General features: G+C 41.6%; 1 protein-coding gene across 1 annotated transcript in view; it reads right to left on the reverse strand.

Annotated features, from left to right (window-relative positions):
- The window catches only part of filip1l (filamin A interacting protein 1-like), a gene marked incomplete at its 5' end in the record, with an annotated part of 41107 nt that extends 38093 nt beyond the window's left edge, over positions 1-3014 (reverse strand). The window contains 3 exons of the mRNA XM_083899035.1: positions 928-1106; positions 1186-1359; positions 2691-3014. Of these exons, the coding sequence (XP_083755161.1) occupies positions 928-1106; positions 1186-1359; positions 2691-3014 (677 nt within the window). The remainder of the gene's footprint in view (positions 1-927; positions 1107-1185; positions 1360-2690) is intronic.
- Positions 3015-26378: the final 23364 nt, after the last annotated feature.

Here is a 26378-nt window from a genome sequence, read left to right on the forward strand (position 1 = left end):
GCACACCATAGAAAGCAAAGTAACGAACAAATCTGTGGATCCTAATATCTTTGATGGTATTGGGTATCGCATAATAAACATGATATTTGAGTCTTCAGTGGCTGCTACAGATCTACTGAATCACAGAGTCGTGGGAAAAGACAGTCTTTGATCACACCACTTCCACAATGTCTGGGGAAGTGCTTTCAGAAGAGTTCTCTAACTGCCTGACTGGTAAAGATGTTCACACCGCAGGGACGGTGAGGCAGTTCAAGACGATGACGGATATTGCCAAATAAGAAAGCTGCACTCACTATAATTTTGGGTTCAGCTTGATGTTGCACTTAGCGGCTGACTTCATGCGTGGAATTTAAAGCGTGTGGTGGTGTTGTCACCAGCATGTCACTTTGCATATTCTCTCTTATACTCTACTGCCTATTGGATCTTAATGGAAAGAGTCAGAAATGATGAGGACAAAAAGGCAGCCATATTTCTCGGTTAAGTTAAGTAGGCATAGATTTTATCAGGTGATCCTATTGTTCAGTGGCTAAAATCTGTTTTTTTCTTTCTGTCCTTGCTAGCAGCCATGTTTTCAGTGAGTGTTTGGGTTCCATGCCAGTTCACAGAAAGGGGCTGCAGGCTCAATGAAGTCAGCATTGATAATGTGTTTTATTACCTCATACAACCACACTTCAAAAACCCCTAGCTTTCCCTCGAATGTAGCTAGGGGGTATTCAAAATCAGTATTTACAGTAAATCAGATTTTTATAATTTTAGAAAATATGAGCTCTCCCCTGAAAGCAAAATGTGATTTTCTGTTTTTGCTTTCAAATCTCATGTCAGAGATTTGTCTCCAAACAAACCAACACAAGTACATTCACAGATTGCAAGGTTAAAGCTTCCCTTGGTGATGACCGTGAGCACACGTTAACACACATATACGCTTACCTCTCACGTTCCTGCTCCAGCAGGTTGGTGAACTCATCGCTCTTCTTCATGAACTCTCTGTGGTTCTTCTTCTCGTCCTCCAGCTTGTACAGAGTCTGTTTGTGTGACTGCTCCACCATCAGCAGTTGCTCCAGCATGCGTCGGTGCGTCTCCCTCTGCTTGTCCACCAACTTATCAAGCTGCAGAGGAGAAAAAAAGATTGTTCAAAAAAATTTCTAATGTGTTTTAGAAACTGTTTAAATTACATTTTAAAGTCACCTCAATCATTGGCTTCTCATAAATGTCCTCCTGGAAGTCATCAGTCTTTCCCTGGATGGCGTCTCTCTGCAGAGCCTGTAGGACGTTGTGTGGTGTGACAAAGCCATATTTGGCCTCCAGCAGAGCCAAGTCAATTTTCTCTGCCTTCAGCACCGTAATCACTTCATCTCTGGCCTGTGGAGAGGATAGTGGATTTGTTATTAACCATGAATTGATTTTGAAAGAAATCATCCATTACTTTGGCAAAAAGCCTCCATAAAGGTTTGCACAAGAAACTACAGTGTAAAATTCCACAATACTATTCTCTATTTTATGGTTTCATGATACACCTCTAGGATGTGCTGGGATGCATCATCAGTGATGTTCCTGGAGTGGTTAGGGTTCCAAATTTGACAGTAGCAGTGGCCAAGAATGGTGGCATGCTGGTAGATTGAAGCCTTGAAACGACTTGAAAATATTTGTCAACCTTGGTAAGCCAGGATCCAAGGTCACCACAGGTTTTGTGGATGGCAGTGTGTGTCCTTCAAGCTGTAGTCAAAGAGTTTCCCCAAGCTTCTTCCCAATGTCCCTTGTTCAACACCAGGGACCTTGAGTTTGCTGGTTTAAAACTCATCCTTGCCCTTAAGATGATCTTCTCAAGCCCTCGAAAGATCCACTAGCTAAAAGAGACTGTTATTGTAACAGGTTGTCCACTTGCTGTCCATGTGTTTACTTTTAAGAAAGTAACATTTCATTAAATTAATAGTACTTTTACTTGGAAAGATTAAATGCTATTTGTTCTTAAAGGTGCCATATGTAAGAATATGGCCAAAAACGGTTACTACATTCAAATTCAAAATACAAAGGTCTTTTAGGTCCCGTTTTCTGACGTAACTGGCAACCCGTGGTTGCTCGGCAGCTGAGCCTCTACTGACTGCAATGATTGGTAGACGGCGGTAGGTGGCGCCACATGCCAAAACATGATTTCAAAACATAAACATGATTTGCAGTGTGCAAATATTTTGGCTGTACTGTTGTTGTTGGTGAGTTCAGTTTGTTATATGAATATTATTCCTGAGTTCTGACTTCAGTTGCTTTAGATTTATTACCTAATGCACCTTTAAGTAATATTTCATCAGAGTCATAGTACGTTCACTTGAGAAGATTAGACCAGGAATTTTACTTTCTCTTAAGTCAAATTTGGTCAAAGCAACTTTTTTTGTGGAGTAAGAAAAAAGATTTCAACCCTGAATAAATAATGATTTTGTAGGCTATCTAGTTGTTGTTTTTCAACTAGTAATAGAGCAGAGGTTGCCATGTTCATATCATACAGCAACACTGCCAAGGGATTCCAAGGCAACGCCTCAGCTGTGTATCGTGTCTGACTATACTCTACTGTATGTCTGTCTGTCTGTGGTCAGTGAAATGCCTGCAGCCCTGTCTGCTGCTGCTTTTTTGGCAAAGCATCCACAGGCCTACGTCCAAGTGTGCTCATGCTCTTGGGTCATGTCTGCAGTTTGGATTACCTGCAGCTCTCCCTCCAGCAAGCTCAGCAGAAAAACAAGGTCATCTCGGGAAAGGTCCCTGCCCTTCTCCTTGCGACCGCCTTTCATTGCACCACTGCTGTTTCCACTCCCGCTGGCACAGCTGCTGTTCTTGGTCATCTTGTGATTGCGTTGAATGGTGCCGGTGTCGTTCGGCGGCTCGCGGTGACGGCTGCGGTGCTCAGCCCTCCCTGAGGGCGACTCTCGATCTGAACATCGCTTGCGTGTTTCTGCCTGTTGCTGCTGCTGCTGCTGCACTGGCGTGGCCTTGGTTATGTCCTCCAGACTGTTGTTGCGGGAACGCATCTTCTTCTACCTGTTGATAGAAGGAAAGATAAAAGGATGTGGACATTTGTTTTGCATGTGTTTTCTGCAACATGTGTTTTGTGTGAGCTTATATGAAGTTGGTCATGTAAAAATGAGAATAATTATGTTCTACACTCTCATACTTGCTTTTATGTTGCATTTATTGCCTTCGGGTAGTGATCGATGTCACATTTTACTTGGCATTTTTGGCAAGAGAAATTTTCATTAAAGGTCCATTATGAAAGACTCTATAGTCGCCAAAAAGTGTGATGTATATGTATATTCTTCTTTGCATAGTACGCCTCTGTGTCACAAATTTAAATGCATGTTGTGGGTGCAATAGAAACATGCAGGCAAAAGATGGCCACCTCTGTAAAGCAAGACCTTTACCTACAGTCCACATGTAAGCGTTATTCTACGGATACTTTTATTTTAAGGTGGCTATAGACTTGTGGAAACATCACTTCCAATTTAAAGTTTCCCAAAGAAAGGGTTTTTCAAGGGTTCTTGGTAACACTAATGGTTCCAGTAAGAACCATTTTGATCCAGAGAACCCTTTAAAACCCCTTTCTTGAATAAAGGGTTTTAAAAGGGTTCTTTGTGGAACCTTTATAAAAAGGTTCTACCTGGAGCCAAAAAGGGTTCTCCTATGAGGACAAGCCGAAGAACCTTATATGGTACTTTTATTTCTAAGAGTGTTGGGCGAAAGGTTGGGCCACACCCTGTATAGGTCACAAGTCCATGGGAACCTAGTCCAGGGCCAACACACAGCCAACAACCTACTTATGGATAACATATTCAATTTCTGTAGTAAGTCTAATTCACCTCTGCATGTTTTTGGACTGTGGGAGGAAACTGGAGAACCCCAGAGAGAACCCACACACACATAGGGAGAACATGCAAACTCCACACAGAAAGTACCTTAACATTTAAATGTAGCTCAGGAAATAAAACACACATCCAGTCAATTGTCAATTGTTTGAAAGTAGGAACTATTTTTTCTTTAAAAGCTGCCTAACCACAACATTATTTACTTTTTCGCTTTTTTCTCAAGAGAAAGGTTTTTCTTTGCCGTGGCAGTGCCGTGTACCAACAGTACTTTGTATTACAGATGTTGATTGGTTGTGTGATGTGTTTGGACCTGAGAGCAATCAGAATAAAGGACTCCGTGAGCTATGAATAAAAAGCATTGTGGCTGTCGACCAACGTCTGTCTGTATACACTGTTCCTCCAGTGTGACATCTGGTTTATGAATGGGCCACTCGGTGACTCACTGACATCCATCAAGCCATAATAAATACATACATGTAAGCAGCAAACCCCGGAAAAAGACTAAATGTAATTCATTTCTTTCTCTTTTTTTTCAGGATTATGTTCGACTAAGTAAATATATTCAAACGGCCAACAGGCAGAAACAAAAGCGTGCAGAGACTCATTTCTGTGTTTGATGTAAGAGCGAACATTCTGCCCGAAGGCATTACATCACCATCTATCCAAATGTTTCCAACTCACCGTGTTCGAGACTCGCCGATCCAACGTCAGATGCAATTTGCAACAATGCACTGGCTTTTATTTTGTCATTAGCGAGTTTGGAAACACAACATGATGATGTCAGTCTTGACAGTAAAAAATGGCTTCCTGGTAGCTCGGGGGTGAGCGGCGGCGTGGGCTTTTATCTGTGCTTTAGTGACACACACATGCAGACCACAGGAGTAGATGTGGCTTTGATGATTATGTGAAAAGCTAGAAGAAATCAACTACATAGGAGTGTATAACTGCTGATAGCCAGACTGTCAAAATAGGTATTGTAGTGCTTGTAAAAACGGCACTGATGTACTTGAGGTAAAGTCGAGTTTCACTTCATGCTCTCCTTTAAAGTTCTACTCTACCAAAATGAATACTATATTTTTCTACTTAGATTATGCATGTTATTAGCCATAATAAATGGATTCAACTACAACAATAGTTTAAAAAGCACTTTAAATTCAGATCTATTGGACCCTATATACTGTATATAATTATAAATCTGCTCGTATGTCTTTTAAAATGTAAATGTTGGCAGCATTTTGGTTAATAATACGTTAGAAGTTTTAATTTAAAGCTGCACTAGGCAATTTTTGTTGCTCCATAAAACAATACTATCACACAGACTGAGGGAGCGTTTGTGTGTATACAGCAGCAGAGCAGAGGGCGGGACAAGAAGTGTTGGTCCTATCAAACTGTTCAACAACTGGGTTCACTTGTGAAGCTTCTTTGTGTTTTTAGCCATAATCCAACCTAGCCTATGTAGCTAGTACTTGGTGGTCTGTCTTTCGCTGCACTTCATTAAAACCTTTCTTTTTTTCTGTTTAATGTCTGCCCAATTAAACTAAGTTCACAAAATGACATAATTCAGGATAATTTCAGGGCTGCCACTGAGACATAAATGATAATCTCACTCCTCAGACGAGGAGACTTGAGACAGTTTCGATCAGAGCTCAGGAACAACGCGTCAGAGCCTCCTGTGGTGTGAGTCGAGCCTCTGTGTGAGGCCCTCTGACAGTTATGAGCAAGAACGATGGCTGGGTGATTGCATTGTGAATGCTCTAGGCATGGCGCCACATGATTCAGAGCTGAGGTAATTCCCTGCAGTCTAAGACAGACTCCACATCGACTCACTCAGAGTCACAGGCGATCGAGGGAGTGAGTGTGTGTTTGTGCAGATTTAGGTAATGTGCGTGCATTTCTGTGCAATTTGTAAAGGATAGAGCTCTGTTAGCTTGTGCGTAATCTTACCCGGAGCTTCATCAGAATGACAAATAAAGGAACTGGATAGACATCCGTCTGTGTTCGCACTTCTGCTCACACTGACACACACATGCACTCGAGGAAACAGCCACGAGCGGCGATTGTGCAATGAAACCAAGGGTCACAGACATGTAACTGAGCCCCGCCAGGATTCCTACATGTGCAAGTATCACATATCTGCAAAATCTCCAAGATGGATCAGAAATATATCACATAGTTCATAAGAAGGTTGAGGGAAGGGACAGGGAAACAGCCTCACATTGGATTTGTGTCTCCAAATCAGTCCTTTACTGTTGTAATGGGGATGGAATAAAGAGGTCTGGTCGAGAGAAAAGGGTGTTGTATCTGCTCAGTGATGGCCCGTGTTATTGGTTACTGGAAACTTCAACTTGGAAACACTGGAATGGTGAGCAAAAGTCCAAAAGATCTTTCCAAACCCCTGCTGTTTCATGTCCTGACTGTAAAAGTAATAATTTGTCAAACTGTAGTAACACGATGCAACAACAGCACATCGCAATGCTGAAAATACTTAAAATATACAAACATTTAATACATAATGAGCTTTGAGTAACACACTCTCAAACTCAAACAGTTTTTTAAAGGTGCAGTGTGCAAAATAGAGGTTTTATTGGTAGATGTTGAGTATATTACCTGTATGTATTGTTGAGTAAGTGTAAATTTACTTTTAAATAGTGCTGGGCATGTTAACGGCGTCAATGTTAACGCACTAAAAATGACGTGTGTGATGTCATGTTTATGTGATGTTAAAATTAGTCTCTAAAGTAACACAGTTTTTCCTGCCGTGGCACCGGAGTCCAGGCACCGTTTACCAGTTAGCTCCGTTAGCTGCGTTAGCGCGGCTACAGTCAACCTGGAGCGGTCTGTTTATTTAAACTTCACCACAGTATATGTGAATGCACAAAAACGAGGGGTAGGGTAGTTTTAGGGTAATGGGTGAAATGAGATTTAGCCTTATAATCCCATCATCTGCTCTCAGTTTAACAGCAACATAATTCAAATCTACATTAAACAAAGACAGACAAATATGTTTCAGCCATCATCGCTTGCAGAAAACAACAACACTGGCTCTCAAAGGCCTTGTGTGAGCTCATATTTTCCCCCCAGTGATTGTGTCGTGTTGTGTCATCAGCTTGCAGAATGTGTGAAACGCAAACTGCCAAAAAGTTAATTAACCGCGAGCCTCACAAAATAATCAGCGACGCTTACATCACAAGAAACCAGACGTGAATCTGTCACCAGTGAAGGAATATTCAAAAAATATTTCAAATGATGTCATAATGTTACTCAGTTTTCATCCCACACTATCGTGTTGGTACCTGAATGTGCTTCCAAATGCAGTACATCATGATCTCTGCACCTATTGAATCACTAATAGACAATCAGAGCATGAACAAGCAGGTGTGTGACATGTGTGAAACCGCCCAGAGTAGACTCAGCCGCACTTTGTCCTCGTAATAATCCCGTCAATCTGATGTCGGCTTGAACCCGATCCAGTCACTTTTCATTCTGTGAGTTTGGAGCAGAGCCAGTGGGTGACGCTGTGATTAACAGGTGTTCTTATGCAACACAATCAAATGAGTCATCCCAGCCTATATTTATTTATATTGCACATTTATGGATGACGTGTTGCATGGAACAGAAGCTTAGTGCGATCACAACTACACATACACGTATACAGACAAAGCGACCTGCAAAGTCTGCTAACATGCTAGTATACCATCTTTCCCACGATACCCGTCATCCTCCTTTTTATAATTTTTGGCAGGCTCTACACTGAAAGATGCCATGCTGCCCTGACCACAGTTTGAAGATCTTAAACACAGTTGTAAGTATCGGTATTGGTCTGATATTGTTCAAAAACTGGATTGGATATTGGACAAATAAAAATGTCAAATCCGATACTATCCAAAAAATCCTTTATGTCGCGTGCTTCACTATGCACAGACTGTAAAAATTTAAATAAAAAGCAGCAAAAGCATTTAAGCCGAGTCATGTTTGGGCAGCGTATTTCTTTTTGGGAGAACAATATTTGTTGCATGGGTTCTTTGAAATTACCCAGCAGCATAAATGTGTTGTTAACAGCTTCATCGTTCATAAATGGTCTAAAATGACTGCATCGGACTAGCATCGGTATCGGTAGATACTCTAGTTTGTGATATCGGTATTGGTATCGGACAAAAAAAATGGTCGTCTCAAGTTTGAAGTTCTTTGAAGATCTTAACGACAGTTTGAAGTTCTTTATCATAGTTCAAAGTTGGTAATAGCAGTTGTTTAACATGAAAATTAAACTCTTACCCCTGTTTGCATGTATTGATGTCAAGCAATGCTGAACTGCATTGTGGGTCCTAGGTTTCGTGTTTGCATGCAGTTGTAAATGTTAAATTTTCCAATCAGCAGTGCAAGCGACGGCAAATCAAATCATGGAAATGATTTTGCTCAAAAACCCCAAAAAAGCTTTCTTGAACAAGGAGGTTCTGTCATCACGATCACTTTAGCAACATAGCAACTCTGGCTGCAGTCAGTCACTGTTTTGCTAATCTCTGATAGCTATAGTAGCACCAAGCTTTCGGCCCGTTGACCATTGATCCAATTTGAAAACACCACAATCATTGTGGTGTTTTTCAAAAAAAAAATTAAATTGCAGCTTTTGCCAATTATTAGCAAAAGCTGCAATTTTTTTTTTTTTTTATTCTGTATTTTATGCAAAACTATTTTAAACACACTATTATTTTTGTTTTCATCCTTGCAAAACATTTCATGTAATTGAGCGTGACTTTAGGAAGTCGTATCGCAAATCAAATTGCACTCACGTTTAAACCAAGGAAAGATTGCAATTAGATATGTTCACCTAAATTGTTCAGCAACACAATTAACTGATGTTGTTGATATATTCAGAAATAAAACCACACATGGACCTTGATGAATATTCATTAATCACCGAGGTGAGGCAATCCATTCATTCTTAGCTCAAAATGAGCTGTATTAATTAAAACAAGTTGGTAATTTATTCATTAATAACGCTTTTTACTCTATTTCCACCTTACCGGGGGCCCTTCCATTACCTTGTGCCCTCATTAAGCAGCGAAGACAATGTGTGGAGCCAAAAGCAAAGCTGTTACTGGAAACATTTGGCAGAATGGACACGTCTAGCCAGGACCACCAAGGTTTCTCAAAAGGGTCAAAAGGCTCATTCATTCAAAGTTTTTATGCAGTGAAGTCACTAAGCAAACCAACCCACCACTTACTCACTCATTCAAAAGCACATAAAGTCCCTCTCTAATGACCTTTTGGAGTCATTTTATCACACGTCCCGACACTTAAAGAAAAACAATTACACCTATTAGTTTGAGACTGTGATTGTGAATCTTTAACACAGCCTCGCTGCATAAAAGCCCTGTTCCCACACGTTTCCCTATCTTTCCCCTTAAAGTTCAAGCGCACCAGGACATTGGGATCTTTTAAAATGACGTCCCTTTAGTGATGACTTCACTTTTCATGTGAGCTGAGAGCAAAGCAGAGAGAGGCGGGGCCGTTAAAAAATAAGAGGGGGATGAAAGGTGAGGAAACAGGTGTGCCACTAAAAAAGAAAAAATGTATACCTCTTGCACATGCGCAGCCTGAGTGGAGCGCTTGTTGGTAATGCACAGAACATATGCATACATGTACAAAGCCACTGCTGCACACACAGAGAGAGAGAGAGAGTAAATTCCTGCAGCCTGACATCACGCCACTGTCAGAATGATTGAGGAGAGGAGAAGCGCAGATCAAAAGAGCGCAGGGGGAAAGGGGAAGATGTAGAAGCAGCAGTATATCCTGTGGTGGATCTGCAGCTTAGTGTTGCACACATTGCCTTGATAAGATTTGGTAATCTGTAACATTTTTGAACCTCTATAAAATCCCACTGGATAAACAAAGGCATTAATGGTGTCACTAGAAGCTAGACTACTGATAGAGTTTTTTATTCCACTGAGACACACAAGCCACTGTGGGTCCTATTCACTCACAAGCTGTAGCATAAGCATGAGTTGCAAGTCGCTTTGTCTGTATTCAAGGTTTTGCTTTTGATTTTCTACCGTTTTCTGGGAAATTTAGTCAGGTTTATTGACAGAAATTGCACAAACTATGCATGCATATGTTTGTATAAGAGTATTAACAATTTAAAATGAAAATATGTTTTCATAGCCTTAAAAGAGGCCGTTAGTGTCTTGTTTACGCCTTACGGAGGTTGCCTTCTTGTGCACATTTAAGCCGCATAACCCTGATATATATAACAATAAAGAGTAAAGGAGCAATGGAGGAGTTAGAAGTGTGGGGAGAGTTGTGTTTATGTTGTGTGAAAGAGAGAAAGATGCTGTCAGTGGTGATTAAACTACAGACTTGCAGAGCTCGAGTATAGGTCAGAAAGCCCTGAGATGCAAAATCACTACTTTCCCCCTTTGGCTCAGTGGGAGGTTCAGATTTATTTGGCAGCGCCGAGTGAAAACATCTTGAAATGAGCTTGATAAGAATATGAAAGAAAGTTTGTGTAATATGTTTTCTGCTTCTTTTTTTTTTTATGGCGCGGCACTTGCGTGGCTGTTTTGTGTTTAGCTGTTACAGTGATGTACTGCAAAGTGAAAACACTCACCTCCTTGTACAGCACCTTTCACTACTTATGATATATGTGGACAGACACTCGATGTGAATGCAATCAGATATATGCCTCGATATGGTTGCTGTTGATGTGAAAAAAGTATTCCATTGTAAAATATTTATCGAGATTCTCCAGTATTTCTACTTGTGCTGACGTGGGGTTAGCAAGAAGTGCATGAGCAGAGCAGTAAATCAGTCGTACACTCAGTATTGTTTATTTTTTATCCGTGAATGCACTACTGTTCAAAAGTTTGGGGTCACCTTTACAATTGTTTTGTGTTTTCCATTAAAACTCACACTTTTATTCATCAAAAGAGTTGCCAAATTAATAGAAAATATAGTCAAGACATTGACAAGATTAGAAACAATGATTTTTATTCAAAATAATAATATTTGCTTTTGTCAAAGAACCAGCAAAACTGTTTTCAGCTGTGCTAACATCATTGCACAAGGGCTTTCAAGGGTTTTCTAATCATCCAATAGCCTTCTAACGCCATTAGCAAACACAATGTACCATTAGAACACTGAAGGGATGGTTGCTGTAAATGGGCCTCTATACACCTATGTAAATATTCCATTAAAAACCAGACGTTTGCAGCTAGAATAGTCGTTTACCACATTAACTATGTATGGAACTAACTATTAACTGTGTATTTCTGATTCATTTCATGTTATATTCATTGAATAAAGTGCTTTTCCTTCCAAAATAAGGACATTTCTATGTGACCCCAAACTTTTGAACGGTAGTGTATGTTGCATGGCTCCTATTGGATGATACCAGCTGTCAGTCATGCTGGTTTTATGTGGGCGTCTTTATGAAGAAGACGCTCATTTTCCACTAGACTTTCATTCAAATGGAGTTCTTTTTGCAAGACGCGAGGAGTTACCTTGTAGTGGCTATCTGATATACTTTCATTTCCTGGTTGGCCTCGGGACAGACAATAAATACTACAAGCATTTTTGTACATGCAGCCCATGGTTTTCATATGTGTTAAAGCTGCACAAAATGTGATTATTATATGGGAGAAGGAGAAAATAATAACTGAATGAAAAACAGCCCTGTCCTAGAGATGGAGGGCTGTTTTTGATAAATACCACAGAAAAAAAGTATAGGTCCTCTTGAGTATTTTTGAAAATATTAATCCAGTTCTACTTGAGTTACTGTAAGTGAGTGGAGCTAACTGCACCAAAAGAATGACAGTGAGAGAGTAGAATGCTGTGCTGCGGGGGTTTACGTCATCCAGCCGCCACGGAAGAAGAAAAAAAACAAAAACCCACCGAGCTGTGTACAAACAAAGAAGTGTTGCCTCAGCAACAGGTAGCTCGGCGATCAACAATCGGGCCTCCAGGTTGCACGAGGTGCCATAAAACTGTCGGGGATGTTTCCTGCCAGCATTAGCGCTGCTGGACTGTAAAGCAACAAGAGATGTGGTGTGGGAATTCCTGTGCACTGAGGTCGTCCACAGCTCAGGACACGCACCGTGGTTCCTGCACAGTGGCTGCAGACGAGCGCCCTGAGGAGGCCACCAGGCGATGTTTGTGCTCGCTTTATTCACACGCTGGTATTGAATGCTGTCGGATACATGATAGATGCTCACAGCTTCTCAGCATGAAGGTCTCCCCGCATGATGCAATCCAAGGAAATCTCTGGACTGGTCCAGAAACACTTAGCCTCAAAAATGTGTCCTCTCAAATGCAAGGATCACTCTGAGTACCTCATTGTGCATTTCTAATTCTGATAATGTGGAATAAGCGCCTCATCTTTTCCGTTTGCAAACAGATAGGCGATAGTAACATCTCACTCCCTTCATTAACATCACACAGTTTGATTTGAGTGGGAAAATCAGATCTCATTTTGCAGGACTAGTGTAATGCAGTGAGCATTTCCTCTTCACCAGGGGGCGCCATGTTGCCGTTACAATGGGAATCTTCAAAAGTCAAATTTTCTATGTGAAAAATCTCAATTAATTATGTAAAAAAAAGTAAATGACATTTTTTTAGACTAAAACAATAGAACCTAGTGTCTATATGTATAACTAATCTGTATAATGATCTAAGATGTGTATTAAGAGTGAATTAAATTTTTTAAAAAATGCTAAATTTGTTTCCCGCTCAACTTCAGTGGTTAAGAAAAACTATTTCAATGATTTATTAGTTTTACTATTTTATGTCTTAAAATAAAAAATAAGCTTCTTATTTGACATTCCACCCCCACCTTTTTTTTTTGCATTTTATGGACCAAAGATTAATTGAGATGTTTCTTTATGGAACTGCTGTAAAAAAAATTCCTCCAACTTCCCTCAGATTCTGAGTAACCTGGAGCTTTCTTTTACCGACTGAAGCTGTGAAATAATGTGAAAACTCATTTCAGTTGAACCTGCAGGACAAGATATTCAACTATGGGGAGTTAAACAATAATAATCTGAGCCAAAACAAACATGTCCATGACCTCTGAAGTTTAGGTGATGTGTCCTGTGGGAAAATACGGGACGGGGAACAGGGACGGTGACTTGTGCTTCCTCTGCTGCTAGGTTTGCATTCTGGGGAGTTTTCAGTCTGGGAAAAGAGCCAGTTCTGCTGTTAAAACCGTGAAATGAGGCCAAGAGTAGCTGCACTTTGTCCTGCTTGAATGTGTAAACACACACACACACACATACATGCATATATATGTGAATGTATGTATGCTGTCTGCTTGTTTGTTTGAGCAGCAGTGTTGACATAAGGATGTTTTGCTCCTGATCTCATAGCTGGCTCTGGTTTGTGCATTTGTGAGTGTGTGTGTTTTTAGATTCAGATCTTCCCATTTAACCAGGTCCAGCAGGTACAAACGCTATCGCAGCAGCGGCACAGAAGCTGCAGAGACCAGTCGTGGTGTTTTGATTCCACTTCTCCCGCTTCTTCACTCTTGCGCCTCAAAGCCTCAGAACCTCAAAACCAGACTCTATATTTAGCCCGAGCCGACGTCAGTCTCAATATGTGATTTAAAGACGCCCAGTATATTTCATGTCCTGTATTTTGCTTGTTTGCACTCCTTATTATATGTTTGTACACAACTACCCAGTATCTGTAATCAGATTAAGAAGTTAGGAAGTTAGCATCTTTTATTTTCTTCCCGTCTCTCTTTAAGAGGAGAATCTTAATATAATAATAATAATATCTATGGGACTTTACTAGTCAAATAATGCACCTTTAAAGGTCCACTGTATTAGGTTAAATTGTTGACAAACTACAGTGGGTGTTTCGTGAATTTTCTGATGCTTACTGTACAAAAACAGAAGAAGAAGAAGAAGGTCATCCTGATATGTGAAGGCCACCATAGTTCCTGAAAACCTGACCCTTAGATGTCACTAAATCTTGCACACTAGGCCTTTACGAGTCCCCCCCTCATTCCCCTCCCCGCATCACATCCCCCGTCTCCAAAGGTTCCTGTGTGCCCAGCATGACAGAGCAGCCTCCAGACAGATCCGATGATAGGAAGGTGCGAATAGCTGAAACAGACTCTGACCACAAGCTAGGGCCACCAGGGTAGACGACCTACAAGCAACCCCAACGTCCCCGACACTGTGATCCTTTTCCACCGGAGATAAACATGCTCTGACGGACAAGCTCACGATCACGCGTTCAGCAAACTCTCTCCCAGTATGGAAGCGTTGTTTTTGTGCATTTATGGGAACTGAGTCACACGCCCTCAAACATTTTACTAGTACTATTTACAGGCCATAAATTGCACTTGAATTGAAGCTTCTTGAGTTAGACTGGCTGAATCAAACAGGTTAATGAATCCGGTGTTGATGCCAGTAGGTTTTATAGCCACAAGTAGCCACATAAACTGTTTACAGACGTCAAAATATACAATAAAATAACTTAGAACATGATAAAACAAGTTTGTAGCTTAAAAAAAATGGATAGGCAAAAGTAAACCATGTGCTTCAGCCTATTCCTATATATATAAATATATATAATTACAATATCAGGATTAAAACTGTGCCAATTTGTTTTAATAAGCCTTGCCCTTACTTTTATTCAGGGTATATTGGTTTACTCTGTTCAGCCAGCAGAGGGCGGCACATTTTAATTTTTGGGAGTGACCTTACAGGCTCTGAATGATGCTCAGCCTCATCCTAATGGTGCATAAAACACAACTATGCCTGTAAAAAAATAGATACATGCATGGTTTAAAGTGTTTAGTTAGTGCTTTTATTTTGTGTTTTTTCATTGAATTCATCTCTGTTATGAGGCTTCAGCATTTTCAGATAACAAGTAAGGCTATTTTATCATCAACTGTTTCCAAATTTAGCACTTTTATTTTGAAATTCTGCAAAAAAAGGGTCACAAATATCATGATTATGATTATATCGCCCACCTCTACTGAACCTTTGGTCACCGGCGTTTGAGACCCCTGGAATAAGTTAACTATAAAAGTGGCAGAATAAACAAATAAGTAAACAAAATCAAATCAATTCATTCATTCATTTTTATTGCGCGCATTCCTGCTCTGTCCATCCTTCTGTGAGGGATTGACAGTAGTGGATTACAGGGCCACAGCATCCATCAGCTGCTCCACTGTGACACACACATACAAAAACTCACAGTGTTGAAGTGTCTAAATCACATTTTACCTGAGTGCGTTTAATTATCTGAGTAACATAAATTCAATAACTCACACATAATCGGATTTCTCCCTCAATCCTTTCATCTGTGCAACCAGATTATATGTCTGTTTTATATGCAAATAAGGGACGAGGTATACTATAAATGGCTACCACACATGTCATTTTCGTATAGGACATACAGTATAGGGTGGCAGTATTTAAATAACACTACGTATTGTCCACCAATATCAATACAACAAAGGTTTGGTATATAAATCAATGTGTTTAATATATTTGAATATCAATATACCCTTTTTGAAGGTACCTAATATAATTTATTTGTTACTAAAGTAATACTATTTCACAGTTTCTCACTTTCTCTAAGGTACAGTGGCTTGCTACTTAATTCTGTTTCTTCATATACACCAAAATGTGCACTTTTCTTTCTTTTAAATCCATTTTTTCTTATTGCTATGATGCAATGTTTTGACTCTTTTCCTCTTTAATTTTTCAAAATAGTATCTCATGTTTTGCAGACATCTCCTTTTACCAGGCCCCTATTATCCTCTCATAAGTATTTACTCGTCTATTTTCCTCTAAATGGGACGAAAATGTGCAAAACTGACATCATATTATAACGCCTGAAACAAGCAATTAAAACTAGCATACATCAAGTAAAAGCAGATTTTTTCCCACAGAGTTGCATTCAAACTGAGTTGTTTTAGTATATTCTCATTTCCTGCTTGGCTTCACCTCTATTTTCTGTACATAAGACATACGTTACAAGTGTAATGTGACTGAGATTGTTATTTTTTAGCAAATGGGGACACCTTCAGAGGCTTGAGGGGGAGTAAACTCCTCCCTACTCTGGAAGGCTATATAATCAAAGTCACTAATGAAGTGGAAATGGCACGAGCTTCCCCTATTATCATCCAAGATAATGACTCTCACACGCCTCTCCTTTTTTTTTTTGCCTGTAATCCAAACTGTCCAGCAGGCGACAAACCACAAGCTAAACTTAGAGGTCACCCAATCCTGCAGAGTACAAGAGAGGAGAAGGCCAGAGTTGGCCCTGGTCCAGCTGTACTGTAGTCTGCAGCGTTTTAGCTCCAGCAGCCAAGGCTTCACTCGTCCAGTGTTCGGTACTTTCCACCTTTCAGCCTGAATCTCAAAGCAGAGTTGGCGTGTAATCGTGCATATTCCAAAATAACAGAATTAAAGTATGTTCAAGACCTGGCTCATCAAAGATGGCTGAGTCTCTTCACTCAGTCACTGATAGATTAATGAGGGAAAAACAGACTTAAATATCATTTCTGTGCGATTAAGTCATGATGTGAGTGACGTGTGCAGAGTATTTCTTCAAAAACATGTGTAACAGATGTCGTGTTTGCGCCTCTATTGAATCAAAGCGGATGATGTCGACGTCTTTTATGTCCACCAAGGTCACATTGCTCATGTTACGCAAAGTCGACCGAAGCAATTTACTTCAATTTTGGCGGAGGGATGAGTCACAGGCCGCAGAGCCACCGCTTCTTCTTTTTGAGCTGAGTTTCTCATGAAATCATTTTAAAATCCCCCACAACAACAGCAACAACAAAACAGTCGCTGCTTTTGTTGTGGCCAAGCAGTTTATGTTTGTGTGTCTGAGTCACCGGTACGTCATTGATAGCCTATTTTGATTTAGTTTTTTTCTTCATGGCTTTACAACTCCAAATACATATATGTACATACTAAGGTTATTATAGTTAGTATAGTATTGTCGTTTTTATTTTTATTTCAGTTTAAGTTTTAGACTTAGTTTTCGTTCGCTATAATAACCCTGGTACATACAAATTTAAATTTCTTTTTATAAACGGCTTGCTCTCTTGCACCAAAGTCCATAGAGAAAATCTGCATTTTTAGCCCATGGGGACACAGGAGCTGCTGGTCTCCTGCTGCCCCTTTGGGTCAGTTTGTGTCATTGTAGTACACCTGAACAAAGGATTTCAAACACCGAAGTCACAAAACAACCCGTCCGAACTTACCTGAGCAGGCAGCAGTGGATCCACGACTCCTGTGTGCCGTGGTGTAAAATTGTTGATTTTCTCTATGGGATTTGGTGCAGGAGAGGACGCAGTGGACCTGAATGGTGCCGCACATTTGTAGATCTTAATATGGACGCAGATTATTTCAGTAGCATGAATTAGTGGTTTGCAACATGTGTTAAAAATGAAATTTAATCATTTAGGTGTTTTTAATCTTATTTTACAGTATTGACGTAATACTTTTATCATCATCATCAACATGAATGTGTCATATAATGTGTCATGATACAACAATTGTTATTGAGTTTGCACGAGTAAATCCATGGCTCAAATGCTGCACTTGGTTCACCTGCTCATATCTGTTATTGTGTTATTATAATTAACTATTTATTTATTTTGGGGGGGTTTTTTTACTGAAAGCATGGCAATGAGTCAACTTGTGAGCTGGAAAACAATGAGCTCAAAGGCTCCAAATACCAGAGTTTGGTGGTTTAAACATTTTTGGTGCAACCATGTTCCAGTGTTAATATAAAAACATTGATTTAAGTTACTTTAAATCTGCCTGTAATTGGTGATATAAGCAAATACATCTAAATATGACTGAAGTTTGTCCCAAGGTCACTCTTCAGCTTTCCTCTGCATTTCTCAGTGAGCTGACTCATGTTTTCTCTCGTCCTTTCTTTGCTTTTTTTAACATCACTTTGCTCCATTAGCTCGAGTGCTGCTGCGATCTGTGTATTGATGCATTGTCCTGCCCCACGCTACAGCATGAGTCATCGCTGCAGAATAGGGTGGGGGAAAAAAAAAAATTGTTTGGTTTTCCTTAAGTCAGCTCCCTCAGATTTAATCTGCGCCTGCCTACGTGAACAGCAGATTCTGTGAATGCCAGCCTCTGAGAGAAAGATGTAAAATGTCTACAGTGAGGATGCAAGATTGTTTTTGAAGAGCTGCCCAAAGAGGAGCTGCAGTCCATCCTTTTGTGGTTTTGGCCCCCTGAACTGCTCATGAGTCATCTTGGCTCATGGATCGCCTTCACTATGTAGACACTATGTGCCTCATCCCAAACAGTCACTGCTGCAGTCCAACACTGCCCAGGTCATTTAAGATGAATCTGTCCAGGGCTAAAGTGAGTAAATTAAGTGTCACAGGAGGTGACGGTGACATTTCTCTCTGCTCCTCTGTTAAATAAGAGGGCTGGAGGGGAAAATGTTAGTGGGTCATCAGAAAATAGCCCCCATAATTGACCCCGCCATGTGGAAAACGCAAAAGTAGCCGAGGCACGCTAAGCCGCGCACATCTCGGCTGATTCTGTTCCCGTAGCGACGGCAAACAGAGCCACAGGGGGCCCACCTGTGACGCTTTATCCAATCATGCCGCGTATGCCGAGCATTTCACAATCAAAGCCTGCAGGTCCCCGGTGACAATACATGCTGAGGTTGGCGTGACAGAGAGCTATGTTTGCATTTGTAAAGGCTACAAATCACGCTAAGCTAAGCTGTCGCCACAAAGGAGAGTTTAAAAGCATAGTCAGGCTTTAGATTAATCTGCTTCCTGTTGATTATTGTACTGCATTTGTTGTATGCCATACTTTTTCCTGAATTTTTGTGTGCAATATCTGAGCTTTTTCAACTTCAAATGAGCCATTACTCCTAAACCGAACAGCCTGGGCCTGCGTTCTCGAGACATTTAGTCCAGTACTTCCCGAAATACCCACTTTTTAAAGATGGTAAACTATCACGACCCAAATCACAAGAGCAAGACTTATTTAATACCTAATATGATTTTTGAATAGGTGAATGAATGTTGTATGCGTGTGATTTAAAACATAATATGCTTTGGGGTTTTTTTTTTTTTAAATGATACGAGAAGAATGGATTAAAGTAAACTTCAAAGCCAGATGGAAAAGAAGCAAGCATTGATTCGATTTTTTTTTGCCATTTTTCTTCCTTAGGATTTCACCATGTTGCATTTCCACACATGCTCCGAGCTTCCAGAGATGATCCCCTGCTGAGACACTTTCACACAGCACCCAGCGGCAGCCATCCATCCATCACTAATGCTCCATGGGGGCACAGATGCGGCACAGGCATTACTCACTTTTACACTTCCACGGAGATGATAGCGGTAACGGCGTAAGCCCCTCGATCCGACTTCAGGGGCCTGAAAGGTATGGATGTGAATTATTTATGCAGCTAAAGTCGAGATGCCTCTGGGAGAAGCCTCCGCTCAAGGAAGGTGTCGGCAATAAAATGCTACGTAAAGATAATGGAACAAGCATCCGCGGGGCGTTTTATCAAGTGCTACATTAAAGTGTCACATCCTGAGCAAACAGGTTTGAGCAGATGAAATATGCTCCGACTATTTGTGCTCCTAGCCCCGTCTTCCTTGGCCACTTTTATAGCCATCTGTCCCTGAGTCTCCCGTGTTTGTATGTCTTCACTCGCTCACATGGGAACAGCTCCTGCAAAAGCAGCGTCCATCTGGTCTGTCAGCGTCCGCCCCGATGAACAAACTGATCTCAGCTGACTTATTTTGACACCACTTGGCAGCCAAGGCCTGCAGGTCAGGCAGCAGGAGAGCGAGCGAGGGACTAATGTTGGACAACACCGGCGTTTCTCTCCTGGTATATATAGTGCTCTTTTCCCAGAGCTGCGAGCGGCTGGTATTCTGTGTGAGAAACAGGAGCCTCTCGATTGAAACAAGTCACCGTTCGTGGTCCACCACTCTACTGTTTTATGGCCAAACGCCATGTGTCCCTCGGTCCACGCTCGTCTTGGACCCGCTGACCTCAGCCACACATTGCTACCACGATAATCTACACGAAACTCAAGTGTACTGTTCCTTCTTTCTCCAAAGGCTGTCATGTACTGCAGACTGTATGCTTAAATCATATGATTAGATAGAACTTCATTTGATGCACATCATTTATGTTTGAGTCTTAAACTATCATTTGGTTGAATGCTATCAGTCAAAAACCACCAAAATAATTGTGTTATTTTAAGGTAAGGGGTGTAAGAATTGGTGACATCTAATTGTGGAACTGCAGATTGCAAAAAACGGTGGCCCTCAGTATCCCTTATTGTCCCGCAGTGTCCCTCAGTGTCCCTCAGTGTCCCTCAGTGTCCCTCAGTGTCCCTCAGTGTACCTCAGTATCCCTCATTGGCCCTCCTTGTCCCTTATTGTCCCTCAGTGTCCCTCATTGGCCCTCAGTGTACCTCAGTGGCCCTCAGTATCCCTCAGTGTCCCTTATTGTCCCTTAGTGTCCCTCAGTGTACCTCAGTGGCCCTCAGTATCCCTCATTGGCCCTCAGTGTCCCTTATTGTCCCTCAGTGTCCCTCATTGGCTCTCAGTGTCCCTCAGTGGCCCTCAGTATCCCTCATTGGCCCTCAGTGTCCCTCATTGGCCCTCAGTGTCCCTCAGTATCCCTCATTGGCCCTCAGTGTCCCTCATTGGCCCTCAGTGTACCTCAGTGGCCCTCAGTATCCCGCAGTGGCCCTCAGTATCCCTCATTGGCCCTCAGTGTCCCTCATTGGCCCTCAGTGTACCTCAGTGGCCCTCAGTGTATCTCAGTGGCCCTCAGTGCCCCTCAGTGTCCCTCATTGGCCCTCAGTGTTCCTCATTGGCTCTCAGTAGCCCTCAGTGTCCCTCAGTGGCCCTCAGTGTCCCTCAATAGCCCTCAGTGTCCCTCATTGGCCCTCAGTGTCCCTTATTGTCCCCCATTGGCCCTGATTGTCCCTCAGTTGCCCTCAGTGGCCATTTCTCCATCTTCATTGTGAGCTTCCGCTTCAAAATGTGAAACCGACACAAATCTGGTTGTTGGTCCATTTGGGCTACCGTAGAAACATGGTGAATGTGAAGTTTATTCACTTTCTGCCATTAGACTGACCTTATTGTTACACACAAATACGAAGTGTTGCTTTAGCTATAGCTATTTATCTAAATAAATGTCCTGCTCATCCAAACTCAATTCATGTGATTCAGCGGGTGGTAAACATGTAATTTAGACTTACACTACATTTACAATCTCATACAGGAAAAGCAGTGTATAGTTTTCATTATTAAAGCCACACTTTAACCTTAAAATAGCAGCTTTAACATCATCTTGACGCTCAGTGACTTGTAAAAAAATAAAGACAGAAATTGGAGGCTGTGGTGTGTCATTTTCCAGATTGAATGAATGTCATTGGCAGTAATATACAGGGGCTTTAATTCCCAGTCTGCAGCGGAACCTAAGAAGTGTGTTGCTTAATGTTGGTCATCAATTATCTGCTTTCATAGTAGCATGTTTGCTATAAGTGGCAGCATGTCCAGCTTAGGTTACATTGCATTATTTTGGGACCAAAAGCTCAACAGGAAATGACTTCATATCCTTGATATCTAAATAATTTGAGTAGGCCATCAGTCTTAAAATATACAAAATAACACTGAAATACCCTGAAATGAATAACTCTGTTCACAGCTCACGTCAGCAGCTGATCTCGTCCACTTGAGGAGGAGCGATGACTCAGGAATTCTGATTCCCTTTAGAGTCATTATCAGAGCTTCACACGCTCGCACATTTCTCACGCTGAGTAGTGATAAAACTCACCGCACATAAAACTAGTCATCTGTGAATGGATGATGTGAAGGCAGATTGCTCGGCGTAGTCCATTCATACAGCTGTCGTGAATTAGCAACCTATCGGCCAATCAGAAAATAATATTTCTTGTTGCCGGGTAAAGGTTTCCGCTGCAAACACTCAGTCAGGTAATCACATCAATTATATCACTTCATGTATTATAATAGCTGCTTATTAAAGTGTCATTTTGAGGTGTAAAGAGTATGAACTTAACATTGTTTACTCTTTGTGTCGTCTATTTAGATTTAAAGATGTCAGGAAAGACAGAGCCCTGGTCATTATTTTACTGATTCCCCTCTTTGTTTTTCTCAGTATAAGTGTATGTGTCCAGTATAAGGCAGGTATGAGGACACCTCCTGTAGCCACCACATGTCAGCCACAGAGCATGACAGCTATGACCAATAAACTTCTCACCAGGCGTTATGTGACTGAGTGAAGATGTGATGGGAATACGAGAACAATAAAGTGTGTGGAAGCCGGTCATAAGCACTCGACGTGGCAGATTTTGGCTCTTTTATGTTGAAGTGCTTCGCCGGTGATTCACTCTCTACACTTGGATGAAGCAAAGTTTAACTGCTCGTGTGCTTTATCTGTTTTTCCAGGGCTAATTGAGAAGCTTTGATTCGTTCACACAAAAACAGAAAAGCACACTCTACCGACTTAGCATGGAATACACCGATAATGATGACTCAAACGCCTACAGTAAATCCCGGCTGTCTAATCCCAGCAGCAGCTGGTGGAGTTCAAGGCGCAATGAGTTTTGTCTTAATCCTCGTTTGGTTTAATGATCTTTGCCCCACTACCCTCAAACTGTCAATCACGCTCAAAAAGAAGGAGTTTGGGGGGTTTACGAAGCAGCTAGAAAGCAGTCATTTTACTAAGTCCAACCTCGGCAGAAGCTTCGTGAACTTGTTGCCAACTCATCCAATGAACCCTGCTTTGAATCCACCCAGCTGACTAAAATGACACCTCAGTCACTCGAAAATTGCTGATCAATCTTTTTGGCCGTCGTCGCCTCATTGTTGTGTTTACCAGCACCAGACGGCCGCGGGCTCACTGCCCCACTATTGTACATGCTTAAACAGATTAACCTGTCACTTCTACTCACATGCCAAATCCCTTTTAAAGCTGCATCTGTAGCGTGCTGGGGTGTCCTTCTGTCAGCGTTAATATTTACTCAAGAGTAAGGGAGGTTTGTTAGACTGTTTCAACCACCTGTTGACGTTTACTTTCCAAGAAAATGGTCAACCACTTGCCACGATCCCCCATTTCTGATTGATACCTGATTTCCACCGATCAAAAAAACTGTTTAATCCCACTTTTAAATGGGTTTTGTTAAATCGTCATTCACTCCAGGGTCAAATGAATACATGTTTCCATGGTTACTGTCATCAAAAGAGCGCCACCAAATCGAGAGGTCACATAGGGTCATGCGGTCTTTGTGGTGCTGAGGGACTATGGATGCTAATTAGCTGTAAGCTAATTGTAAATTTGATGTAATATCTGTACATAACTAAAAGTTAATAAAGATATAATAATTTCAATTTGTTGAAATTGATAGAACAGCATACACAGTAATTTCTTCTACTTTTGGCAGCGATGCAAATACCGACATTAATCCTTCGCCCATTAGCATCGTAGCTAGCAAAGACTGTTTTGAGCTAACATTTCTTTTTTACGACTGGGGGAGTTCCATTTTGTTTCTTGTACCACAGTCACTCCTCAAATCTTGCACTTGATCCAGTTGATGATTTAAAACAGGGGTCTCAAACTGGTGGCCCGGGGCCACATGCGGCTCCCCAATCGATTACATGCGGCCCCCCACTTAATATCATGTTATAATGAAAATATGGCTGACGACCTCACCGTCTTTTAAACACAGTGTTGGCCCCCAGGTCATTTGAATTTGAGACACCTGATTTTAAAAAAATACCAAGCACTAACCAGAGTTGTAAAAAGTAAGGTTTCATTGCTGATGGCTGTGCTAACGGGCAAATATTAACCATGTCTTGATCCCCACTAATACTGAACCTGAAAACTCTGTGTATAAATCCTTATTTGCTGATTAAACCTATTCCCACTGGTAAAGGAAATCTCATTAAAGCCAGGTGTAATAAAAAGAAACAGGGCTATAGGTTGCATCTGCAGTCATAAATATAACTATAGGCTTTATTTATTCATAATGAGAGAGTAACCGCAATTTACGATGATGATCGCAGAGAGAGCCCCGCTAATCCTTTTCTTGGTAACATCTCTCTTTGACTGCTGACCACCACATACCGACACATCATCAAAAGGGTCGCAGCCAGCGCAGGACATTCCGTCTGCGCATGTGATAAAATCTGGGTCGGGGTTTTTTTGTTTGTTTTTTTAACTTCAGCTGTAGCGGCACATTACTACGTCTGTGGCTGAGTTTCGTCGTCAAACTCAGCTAAAGTTGAAAATGCTTTATAGGCCTGACATTTGACTGTTTGACTGTGACTCTCTCGTCCCTCTTAGGACGTTTCCAAACTGAGCCATGAGTGCAGGACTGGTAACATGATGCCTCTCCAAAAGCCACCCCCCCCCCCCCCCTCACACGTCCTCCCTGCACTGTATGACACTGTGGCGGGTTCTCGTGGACACACTGCCCTTTTGGAAATTCCCTGGCTGCGAAGCTACATGCACCGCCAGGTAACATCAACGTCCACTCGCGCGTGAGTTATCGCCATGGCTTTGATGTGGTGGCCATACTGACATAGTCAACACCTCCAGGGTCATATCGTTTTGCCCTCATCAGCAAATTTATTTTCATTCTTATTAACTTTGAAAGGAACAGTGTGCAGTTTTGACCTAAAATGTACAATTAGCTTGAATATAATTCACATCCGTAGTCCCTTGGCAGAACAACACAAAGACAGCACATGGTACAGCAACGATAACATTCATGCCCGGGTCATACCCTCCATGTCCACTAGGGTCTATCCTACTTGGCGATTGTACATTGCACTGCAGTTGGTGTGCAGCTTGGGCCGCAATTTTCTCTCCAAAACCTCATGAGTGTCCTGTATTTTCTTGTTTGTTAGCGTGAGATGAAGCGTGCTCTGACTGTCACGGTGGTTGTTAAGCCTTCCTTTCCTGGAGGATGCAAATACGAGCCCCAGGAGCCAGCAGCGTAATACAATTTCAGACTCACCGTTAACCACTGTTAATCAGTTCTTTGTAATTAACTCTTGATGAACTGTAACCAATCCAGGTTCCATGTTCTGGTACAAACCGCTGCCAATTTCCTGGTGAGAAATCGTTGCTACCAGAGAGTTGCGTATTATCGATATTATATGTATTAACACTTGTCTTTCTTATTATATTCATTTCCATATAGTTTTTAGAAGAGCAGCAGCTCCTCATATTATCAGCGGTGGAAGTGCGTTTTTCCACACGCATCATCTACGGAAAATGCTGACTTCCCAGATGCAGTGCGAACAAATAGCGCAGTTCAATGGATCTAATGGGAATTTACTGGGCGAGTTTGTGTACAAAATCACATAGCAGGGGAGTGGCTAAAGTAAACTATTTGAAATGTTGTGTAAAGCGTGCAATGTGCATGCATTTAAGATGAATATACATTCCCTCAGAGTCTCCAGTAGTCCTCCACCTCTGCCCTCTACTCCCTGTGTCTTCCCTATTAGCAATAAAAAGCTGCAGAGAAGCTTATACTGTAGGTGTCACTCCCTTTGCATGGAGACTGTGTGTTTGCAGATACAGAAAAATCTAATGAAATCTAGAAAACTTTTTTTTTTTTTTTTTTAAATGATGCAATGTCGTGTACAGTATGCCAAACATACTGCATACAGTATATCGCTACGCTTTTACCAGACGCACTCAACGGGATGCACCCTTTCACGTTGCCTCCAAATGCAAGGGATGAATACTGGATAGGCACAAACACACAGTCTTACCTCTTGCAGTAAAGCTGTAACCCACTGTGCTGCTGTGCCTCTGCAGTGCCACTGGCTGTGCCTTCAGCCTGCAGATGAAGCTTTCTCTTCAGTGTGATTTTTTTTTCTTTCCTCTCTGTCCTCAGCAGTGAGCGTCCCCTCCTTTCTGTCCCCCCTCCTGTGTCCTCCGTCCTCAGCCGCTCACTCGTACAATCCAGGTGATGAAGAGGAGCGTCTCTTCACTGACTGAAGTAGCTGCTGCTGCTGCTGTGTGTGTGTGTGTGTTTGTGTCTGTATGTGTGAGATGGTGGTGTCTGTGGCTGGGGATTGTGAAGTGTGTGTGCGTGTTAGAGAGAGGGAGGGTGCGACAGAGCGAGAGAGTAGAGGGGACAGACAGGACCTGCCATGCAGCTATCAGCCCTGTTACAGTTAAATATAAACCACCCTCCCTCCTGACACCTTGAGCCGCGGCTGCCGTCCCTGCCGTCCCTCTCACACACATAGACACACACACACTCTCTAATGGTACCATATGGCTGTTGACCAAAGACTGAGACCTGGAGAGTTTGTTTGTGTCCCTGAGGAGAGACAGAGAGTGGTGGCAGGGGAATCCAGAATGTACTATACATATATGTATATATATATATATATGTAAAGTATATATTTATTTTCAGTTGAAAATTCAATTAGAGAAACTTCTATACTCTCTTTTTACCCAGCAGAACACTTGAGCATCAATAGTTTTCTATCATATACAACATAGTGTATAATTT

This window comes from Microchirus variegatus (genome assembly GCF_963457635.1).
Source record: "Microchirus variegatus genome assembly, chromosome: 1".
Taxonomy (NCBI): Eukaryota; Metazoa; Chordata; class Actinopteri; order Pleuronectiformes; family Soleidae; genus Microchirus; species Microchirus variegatus.